Below are 9,894 nucleotides of genomic sequence, written 5' to 3'. Positions count from 1 at the left end.
TTAAAATCTCCTCCTATAGGGGGCAGCCAAGGTGAGAATCCTGTTTATGCAGCTTGAAAACCTCAGGGTGGAGTCATGCCCAGCCTCAGTTACCTCCTTTGGAAAATGGGGTAAAGATTCTAATGACCCCATGGTGGTGTTGTGGAGGTTAAATAGGGTGTAACACGTTGGCCGGAGTCCATAAGAGATGCAAGGTCACCACCCACAGGATGCCGGGGTCACTTGGCATCTCCACCAGAAGGACACAGGTTGGATAGAGCTGAATGGAGAAGCAGCCTAGGCTTTGTCCTAGGGGCCTTACCATTGGCTTCCTGGACACTGCCTCAGTTTCTCCATGGAGGTGAAAGACCCATAGAGAGACCTCAAGAAGCTTCAGTGGGCTGTCTCCTGGCCTGTGAAACAGGTCCCCAAAGGACCCGGGGTCTTTCACTGTACCTAGGCCACCTGCTTCAGGCAGGAGATGCTTGTATGCTGAAGAACACGAGAGTCAAGGGGGGGACTTGCTGGAGCCTTGGGGGTGACAGTTGAAGCTTTTCGAAGTTAGGAGGGACCTTCGAGGCCTGTACTCACCCTTTGGAGACATTTTCCTGTGTGTGCGGTGTGTGTGTGCACACGCGTGCTTGCCTGTGGTCTGTGTATGTGTGTGTGTATATGTGTGTGTCAGGGGGAAGCCAGCCAACTAGAAGCTACAAGGGGTGGAAAAAGAGCAAGGAGGTGGTTTGCAGCAAGAAATGACTGAGGAATGACAGGTTGGGGAACCCCTGAAAGCAGAAGAGGTACAGGCGGCTTGGGGTCCTGGGTTGACTAGCCAGCCTGAAGCCTTTGGGTTGGCCTAGGATCCTGGTATCTCCCCCCCCCCCCCAGCTCTGTTGGGGGGGTCCGCAGCGCCGCCTAGTGGACATGTTTGCGGTTCAGGCTCCAGCCGCTGGGGCTCTCTTCCCCGGCTGAGAGCGGCAGAGAGGCCAGAGAGGCGGAGGGAACTGCTCCAGGATGGCGCGGGGAGGGCCGCACGTCTCTCCTGGGAGACTGGAGAACTCCGCCCGGACGCACAGCACATACTGTCACCCTCCATCCTATAACCGCCCTGGAGTGACTTGGCTCTATCCCACGTGCCGGGGGGGGGGGGGGGGGGGAATCCTTCCTGCCCTTAACAACCCCAGCCAGGAGGTTCAGGAATTTTGCTGCTTTATGCCTAACTTCTCCTAGAAGAGGGTTTTATTAAAGTTTTTTTTTTTCGTTCTTTCCTTTTCTTTTTAACAGGGGTTTTGTTTTGGCTAATAAAATGCCAGGAAGGAGCGGGAAGGCCGGAAGGATCTCAGTACTTTGTCCCAGGCTCGAATCGCAGGGCTGAGGAATGTTTAGGCCTTCCCTCATCAGAATGCCGTCCCGGTGGGTAGGGTGAAGCGACGGGAAAACAAAACAAAACAAAAACAAAAAACCGCTGAAAACCCTGCCCAAAGATGCAAGGTCGTGGTGGGCGAAGCTCGTGAGTCCCAATGCCAGCGGTCTGTGGCTGGAACTGGTGAAGGCTTAGATAGCGGCCTGGCTTTCAGATCCCCAGGCTGGCCCTGAGATGTGGGGAGCTCCGAAGGCATCATTACTTCCCAACTTGGTGGTGTGGACTTTGTCTAAGTACCTGGGATGGTGAGCTGGCCCCATGGTTCTTAAGAAGCTCGGGGCCAGCCTAGTGTCTTTCCTCTGAGCCAGAGTATCAGCAAGGCCGCTGTGTTCCTTCTCCAGCGCCAGCTCTGGGTGCCAGAGTTTCAGGCCGCCGGGCTGCACCCATCCCCTTGGGGAAGCAGCAGGAAGGCCAGAGAGGCTTCACAAAGTCTGCGGCCTTTGGGAGGTGGCCTGTCAGCTCTGCGTGCCACCCGGGGAAAGGTCCCCCAGCAGGCATTACGCTGGTGCTAAGGAGGAGGGTGGGGGAAAAAAATCTAAAAAGCCATTAAGTTCTGTGCAAATGGCACCAGGGCCCGGGTGGCTGTTCCTCCCAAGGTCCAAAACCTCAAAAGCGACACAGAGCAGGGTCAGAGGGAAGCCAGAGGCTGGGGAAGCCAGAAAGGCCTAACTACAGGAGGATGCGCCAAGGGGTGCGCGCGCCCTATGTCCCTACTCTCTGATACCAGGGTCCCATGGAAGGCTTCCTGCCCCCCCCCCAAGAGCTGAAGAGCCTCTCGGTCTCTGAGATCGAGGCATCTCCCTACGCTGTTCTGCCCGAGCTTCTGGATGCCGGCTGGGGAGGCTCAAGTTCGGGAGAAGGGAGCACGCCTCGGGGATCCACACACGGATCCTGCCGCACCAATCGCCCTGAACAGCACGGAATCGCTTCTTCCAGATGAAGCAGGGCCACCAAGACCCTCGCATCGCACACTTTAAAGGCGGATTCCGGGTTCCTTGCCCCGGAACGCACTCTTGCAATCCTGACTGGCCTACTTCACCCAATGCGGAGCGGAGCGATCAGGACAGGGAAAAGCAGCCTGGGCGCAGGCCTACCACCCGCGCTGACACCAGTAGGAAGAATAAGACAGGCAGGGGTGGGGTGGGCAGGGGTGTGAAGGGGTTGGGGGTATTTGACTATCTCTAGGTCTAAAAAAACTCACTCTGTTCCCGAAGGACAAGAAGGTCCTGCAAGCTCTTTCCAGGCAGCAAAGGTTCCCCCATCCCTGCTAGTCTGTCCGGGCTGCCTGTCCCAGGCAGGGGATGCTTGAAATGTGAACAGGGGAACGACTAGGGAGTCGCGCGTCCCGGGGGGGGGGGCTCTGGCTCAGCCCGGGCGAGTCCCAGCCTGCTTCACTCATTGCATAAAACGAAACCCAAACGCTCCCCTCCTAAAAAAAACCTGGAGAGAAATTTAACAAAAGCCAAAGCTTCTATTTTCCCTGCTTTCAGTTTACACACAGCAACTTCCCAGAGACTTAAATAAAAACGAAATGAGCCATTAGCCAAGGACACTATCTTTCCGCATTGAAATTCTCTCTTGAAAAACAACCCCCCCCCCATGGCCAACCATTCAGATGGCAAGCCCTTCTCAAACTCTCGCCTATTCAAGAAAATCACAACAAAGCAGCAGGAAATTCATAGCCACGATCCTGGGCTGAAGGTGTTAGGGAGGTCCCGGGAATCCGTAGCGGCTGAAACCGCTTTAAGTAAAAAAAAAAAAAAAAAAAAAAAAAAAAAAAAAAAAAAAAAAAAAAAAAAAAAAAAAAGATAATAAGAAGTAAAACCTTTTAATACATCAAATATACGGAATTTAATCTTTAAAGCGATACATTGTCTATTATTTTTAGCACATGACGTAAACCTTGTCCCCTTCTCAGCGGGTGGACTTAAAAATTAAAAATAGTTAAGTGTTCCTTTTAAAGAACAAAATAAGGCAAATGAGGTTTTGGAATAGAATTGTTTTTCCTTTTTTTTTGTTTTCTTCCAGAATACATACAAAAAAATACCCATTTTTCTTTTGATGGTATACACCTTAAAAATAATTGCAATTTGAAATCAGAATTGACAAATTGTAACTTATTTTGTTTCGTCTTTTTCATTTCTTTTTTTGTAACAAACATGCATGTAAATTTGAGTTTCAATCAGACATTAAATAAGAACGCACAATACAATCATAGCAATTTTAAAGTAACATTAAAGAGAAGACCCCTAATTCTGTAGCGGTTTTGTTTTTATTTATACTCTACAAGGGATCGGAGGGTTTGTTTTCCACATATTTACCCTCAAGTTTTAATTCCCCCCTCCTCCTTTTAACCTACAGAGCTCAAACTAAATAATGCACTTTTGAATCACGGGTCCGCTTGGAGCTAACATAAATAAATACCAATGTTCACCGGCGAAGTCCTCAGATGAACGCTTTCTCAATTATTTTTCCTTCTTTTTCTATAAAAAGTCAAATGCTTTTTTTTCCCAACTTTTATAAAGTTTGGTTGGGGAGTAGGGGTGGAGGAGAAGTTTCCCATCCAGGCTCACTCGCTCTCTCTGGTTGGGTGGACAGGTAAGATTTAAACTTTCTTTTCCCTTCGTTGCTCGGGTCTTCTGCCCCTGCGGGTGTCAGGAACCTCTCTGGGATCCTGCCCCTCCCTCGCTCCTCCCATCTCCCAGCTCCTTCCTCTTTTTTTTTTCTCCAAATTTCTCCCGGCTGCCCTCACTGATACCCCAGTGCAGAGGCAGTGGTCAGTCTCTGTCCGTAGAGAGCATAGGGGGAGTAGTAGGGTCCGGTGGCGGCGGGAACCGGCACTGGGGCACCGGGCGTGGGGAGCGGGCTCTTGGAATATGGGTGGTAGCGGCTGCTGAGTCCCAGTGCGTGGTGGGGGCTCCGCAGCGCCAGGGTCCCTGGGCTGCCTGGTGCGCCCGACGTGGGGATGTGCATGTGACAAGCCATAGCTGCTGCGGCGGCGCTGGCGAGAGACGAGGAACTGGGGTAGCCCGACAGCAGTTTGTCTGTCCCTGGGAAGGCCGTATGGGTCCGCAAGTGGCTCAGCAGCTCTTCGGATGTGGCGAAGCGCTTGTCGCATGGCCCATTAGCTGACACCCAGTTGCAGATGTGGGGAAGCGGGTCGTTAGGGAGCATGAAACCGTAGGGGTAGAGGGGGTGGCCGGCTAAGGAGGGTGGTGTGGCGCCCGCAGCAGCGGCAGCCGTCAGCGAGGAGTGCACGCCGTGTAGTGGGTGCGTGGGGTACACCAGCGGGTATCCCGACTTGAGCGCTGCCGCGGCAGCAGCGGGATCGTGAGCGCACGAGGCGCTGGCGGCTGCGGCCCCCGCCAAGTGGCTGGCGCAGTGGTAGCTGAGGCAGTATGGGTCCCGGCACAAACTAGCTGTCATCACCGACGGCGGCGACGCCCCGGCCAGAGGACTCGAACCCGCTGGCTTACTGCAGCCAAGAGAGCCGGCTGCGGCCGCTGCCAGCTGAGCCCCTACCAGGCTGCCAGGCTTGGTGGGGTCGAGCGCCACACCGTGTGGCAGGAACTGGGGCGGGTAGCCAGCGTAGGCCCCAGCTAGGCTGCCTGGGTAGGTCATGCCCGCGGGGGGTAGAGGGAACACTGTCTGGCCCGGCTTGTAGGGAGACACCGGGGCCACCAGACCGGAGCCCAACACCGACGACGAGGTGGGAGCGCTGGGGCCTGAACCCGAGCTGGAGCTGGAAGAACCGCCACAGTCCGAGCCTAGAGCCTTGCCTCCTGGACCCCCTTCCGAGTGCTGGTTCACGTCCACGTTAATTCCGCCGCCGCAGCTAATCCGGCCGTGCGCCAGCCCGGCGGGTACCCCGTCCGCCGAGGCGCCCCCGGAGCCCTTGCTGCTGCCACCTCCGCCAGCTTCCGGATCTTTCTTGTCGTCCTTGCCCTCCGGGCCGCCCCCGGCGGAGGGCAGCATGCCTCCCGGCGAACAGGCCGAGGCGCTGGAGCTGGGACTGCCTGTCCTGGGCGTAAATGGCTGGCAGGTGGCGCTCGGTACCCGGAATCCTGACTTCTCTGCAGCAACAGCCCCGCCGCCGCCCCCGCCACCGCCGCCTCCGCCGCCGCCTCCCGGCTCCTTCTTATCTGAGCCGGGTTTGGAGTAAGGCTTGAAACTCGACTTGTCTTCCACACCGATGTCGCTCAGCTTCAGAGGGCCCGACTTGGCGTCCTTGTCTCCCCCGGCTCCGCTGCCTGCGCCACCCGCGCCGCCCCCGTTGGAGGCGACCGAGGAGAGTTTGGAAGAGGGCGAAGGGTCCGGCTTCCCTATCTGCGAACATGTTTGAGCCAGCAGCGCCAGTGGGCTCTTCTTGGCGTCCAGCTGCGGAGTCAGACGGGGAGGGGTTCACACAGAGAAAGAAAGAGAAACCCCCTTTAGAATCCTGCACTCCATATCAGCCCGCGAAAAGCATTTCAAGTTAGAGGCGCAATTCTAAGTGGCACCCCACTCCATATCCTTGGGAAAGATGCCAGAACCCCCTGACCGCTTTAGAATTCTTCCTGCATTCTTTAGGCACTACTTAGATTTGGAAACAATCTCTGGCAAGTGTTTTGGTTTTCGTCTCCTTAGATCCAGGATTGTTCCCTCTTCCCCCGCACACACTCCTTGATTCTAAGGAGTAAGGGCTTGAGCGGTTGGCGCCTCCGAGGCTGTGTAAATATACTAGCTTCTGAGAGCCCAAGGAAGGCGACTTTGGAACAGTATTTAGGCCCTTGTCCGCCTAGGGGCCGATAAGGGAGGGCTAGGTACATAGGGGCTTTAATATAAAAAGGGACAAGTTTGTGTGGCTTTGCCCCTTAGAATTTGCACCCAATTTCATCTCGTTGCTCTTTTCCGACTAAGGTTGAGGAAGCGCTGTCCTTTCCTCCCATCCTGGAGCTGAATCACTCCGACTGCACCACCCCCCCCCCCGGCGCGCCCCAGATCCCAGGGGAAAGAAACCCCACAGGAAGGCAGCCCTGGTAGGGGTCCCAGCTTGACCCTGAAAGAAGGTCCTTACCTCGATGGGGCTGACGGGCGTGGAAGGCAGGGGCTGCAGATACTCTGGGTGCAAAATGTGGCCAGTCCGTGCCGTCAGCATCTTCAGCACCTTGATGGGCAGGCGGTTAGCCTGGCGCAGGGGGTCAGAGGGGGGCACGGCGTGCACAAAAGGCTTGGTGCTGCCGGCCGGGGAGGAGCCTGGGCCGTGGCCGGAGCAATTTCCAGAAAGCGCGCTGGTCCAGGCAGGGTCCGCACTGCCGCCGCCGCCGCCGCCGCTGTGCTTACTGCTTCTTAGGGCAGAAAGCGAGGGCGCTGTGCTCATGACCCACCCGCGCGCATGGGAGCAGCGGGGGGAGGGCTCCGAGACGCGCGGGGCGGGCTCCGGGCTGCGCGCTCGCCCGGGGAGCGGGAGCAGCTGGAGGAGGAGCTGGCGCGGCGGACGCGGGAGCCCCGCGCGCCTTCTCGCCGCCTGGAGTCAGAAGCGAATAATCCTGGGTGGCCCGCAGCGGAGCCGTGGCCGGGCTAGAAGAGCAGGATGGACTGCGGGAGTGCCCCCGCGGTGTGCGGTGTCTGCCTGGGGCTGCGCCCTGCGCTGCGCTCTCCCGGCCCCGAGCCGGCGCTGCGCTCCGCGATGTGAGCCGCTGCCTGTCCAGCCGGGGCTCTGGCGAGGAAACTCACTTCAAAAGCAGCTGCACCGAGGGGGAGATTAAAGCCTTTGCCGCCTTCCAATCAAATGGGAGCCCGAGGTGATTGGAGGGTCAAGGGGATGTGACGCGTCCCGCGCCGCCGCCGCCGCCGCCAGGACTCTCAGAGCTGGATTTAATGGGCAGCTCCCTCTTCGCCGCCCCTCGGCTTGTCCCCTCCCTCGATTTCGCTACCCGGACGAGATGGACATTTATTCTACGTTTGTCATCTACCGCCTTCCTTCTTTTTTCCCCTCCTCTTCGTTCTTCGTTTTCCCAGCAAGAAAACAAACTGAAAGCTTTGGAGGGAGGGAGTGCGAGTGAGTTAGCAGACTTCGGGAGCAGAAGCGCCGGCGGTTATGTGGATACTTGCTGAACCGTCAGGGATGAGTGGGGACTTGTACACACACACACACACACACAAATCTTTTCAGTAATTAAGATTTCGCGTGGCCCGGCCACCCGGGTAAGGAAAGTCGATGCTGCAGGAAGTCTGCCCGCCCGCTTGGATTTCTAGAGGTTCAGCAGCAGAGAAACCAGAAGCTAGAAGGGCAACGGAGGCGGTGGCAGCTAGTCCTCGCGACGCGCGCGGGGCTCTCCGCCCTTCCCGGTCACGTGACACCCGAGGACGCTCAGATTGGGGCAGGAGCGGGGGTCACATGTTTCCCCTGTTTCACACTTCAGTCCCCCCCATTCTTGCTTTCCTCTTGCTACCCTCTCCCCCCTGCACCCCCCTTTTCTCTGGGCATCTCCACCCCTCCATCAATTGTCAATGTGCCTCGACCGCAATCAATCAGTTATTTGTCAGCTCTTGTCAATCTGCCCGTGATTTATGTCAGCTTTTGTTGCTGATTACAAGGCGGGTGAGACTTGAAGGGAAAAAGAGAGACCGAGAGTGAGACAGAGAAGGAAGAGACAGAGAAGGAGCTGAAGGAGGGGGAAAGAGCAGCAGCTTCCTGGGACCTGTGTGTGTGTGTGTGTGTGTGTGTGTGTGTGTAGACGGTGTGTAAGAAAAAGAAAGGGGAAAGAGGCGTCCACCGTCAGGAGAATGAAATAAAGTGCGCAGGTGCACCCAGGACGCCGAGTCTGGCGCACCGGCCTGGGATGTGCTCACTCCCGCGGGGGGTTGTCGAGACAGACACACCCTCCACCTTTGGGTGCTTCGGTCAATCCGGGTCGCCCTGTTCGGGTCTGCTTGGTACCTAAGAGCGGCGCTGGAGACGACGTCTAACACGGAGGTTTCCCGCCTCTCTGGCATAATCCCTCCCGGGCGTGTAACTTGAGGATGTCCAGCTGCCGACCTCGGTAGTGTTCCGACTCCAAACTCGGGAACTTCTTTCCAAAGAGCCACACCACCAAATTTAGCCCGAGTTCAGGGGGTTACTTGTGGGATAACCCTCCTTAATTCTGTGACCCGAGTTCGTAGCGAGAGTTGAATAGCTCAGGAGAAGAGGCCTGACCATGTGCATAGGCAAACGGGTCTCTTCCTCTCCCGGGTCCTTCCCACTACCCTCCGCTCGCCATCCCGACAGTCCTGGGAACCAGGACTGTATCGGGCTGCTCGACGGAGCGAAGTGGACCGTCCAGATAGGACTGACCTGTGCGGGGAGAGGAGAGGGAAGGAGCTCGAGAGGGAGGAACCCTCTCTCTCGCCTGTGGGAACCGGTTCTTCCAGGGAAGCGGAGCGGGACTTCGGCGTTCCCCTCGATTTGCGTCGTCACTCGGGCTGTTTGGGAAGAAGAGGGGAGGCGCTGTGCGAGCTGACTTGTACCTGGATCTGGGTGCACAGTGCGTACGCACTCCTGAGCCGATGGGCGAATTCTCTGGATTTCCGTAACGTCCGCTCCGGGGTCACCTCCAGAAACTCGTAGAAAGTAGAAGGGGGTGAGAAAAGGACACACCCCCTTGCTCAGAGGGACCTGGAGGAGACTTTGAATTTCCCCTCCCCCCTACTTTTTTTGCAGAGCTCTTCTTTTGTTGTCAAGTCCTTTTGATAAATGGTGGGTCTGGGAGCCAGGAGCGGATCTGCGCCCTGCGCAGAGGCGGGGGTGGGGGTGCAGCCTGGAGACCGGGTTCCATCACTGCGCACCCTGAGCTGAACCGGGTATGCTCAGGGGTCTGGTTGGGGACTTCCTTCGGTTTGCTAGCCTATTCCTTTCCCAACATCCCAGTCCCTCTTTCCCTTCTGTTTCTGTCTCCGGCTCCACGAAGGTAACAAGAACTTTCTGGGGTGGGGGTGAGTTTAATAATTTTCTCGTAAGTATTCTTTCACAGAGTTTTGATTTTATTCCTTGATTCCTTGGGTTGGCAAAGTTAATGGAATGGTAACTCGATTAATGTTAATTTGGAAAGAAGAGAGGCGTTTTGTGCTGGGGCTGTGTGTGTGTGTGTGTGTGTGTGTGTGTGTGTGTGTGTTTAAAACACCGGGGGTTTGTGATGTCCCTGCGACAATTGAGGAACGACAATTGTGAGAAGATGGTAAGATCACAGGCACCATTGTGAAGGTGACTGAAGGATCTCTGGGGACAAGAGTCCAGGTTACAGTTTGCCAGAATGGCAACCCCAAACTCTGTGGGGCAATGTCTCTGAAGCTGCTTGTAGCCTGAGGGCGTTAGTGCCTTCCAGTGTCGCTCACTGTACTGCTGTGAAGGTGTCACCCTCTGGTCAGCTCCTGTGGTCCTAGCATAGCAAGCTTGGCCTTGGGCCACCTGCCACATTGGCCTCTCTGATAGGCCCGGACACTGAACGCTGGCGCTGTGGACAGAACTGAAGAAG

The 9,894-nt window shown here is 56.4% G+C and overlaps 1 protein-coding gene across 1 annotated transcript; it reads right to left on the bottom strand.

Annotated features, from left to right (window-relative positions):
* Positions 1 to 3,251: 3,251 nt before the first annotated feature.
* Positions 3,252 to 7,142, bottom strand: ZNF503 (zinc finger protein 503). Its single transcript, XM_080926215.1, has 2 exons — positions 6,456 to 7,142; positions 3,252 to 5,776 (listed from the first exon to the last, which is right to left on the bottom strand). The coding sequence occupies exons 1-2, from the start codon at positions 6,756 to 6,758 to the stop codon at positions 4,148 to 4,150; spliced, it is 1,932 nt and encodes a 643-aa protein (XP_080782341.1). The 5' UTR covers positions 6,759 to 7,142; the 3' UTR covers positions 3,252 to 4,147.
* Between the last annotated feature and the right edge of the window lie 2,752 nt (positions 7,143 to 9,894).

Source organism: Micromys minutus, assembly GCF_963924665.1.
Source record: "Micromys minutus genome assembly, chromosome: 12".
Taxonomy (NCBI): Eukaryota; Metazoa; Chordata; class Mammalia; order Rodentia; family Muridae; genus Micromys; species Micromys minutus.
The sequence above is the reverse complement of the archived record's forward strand: the minus strand, read 5'-3'. Positions and strand labels throughout refer to the sequence as shown.

Excerpts from the sequence above, each read along its gene's own strand:
- ZNF503 (XM_080926215.1), bottom strand. The coding sequence starts at position 6,758 with ATGAGCACAGCGCCCTCGCTTTCTGCCCTAAGAAGCAGTAAGCACAGC. Across the intron at positions 5,777-6,455 it reads CGCCCGTCAGCCCCATCGAG|CTGGACGCCAAGAAGAGCCC; the intron begins GTAAGGACCTTC and ends CTGACTCCGCAG.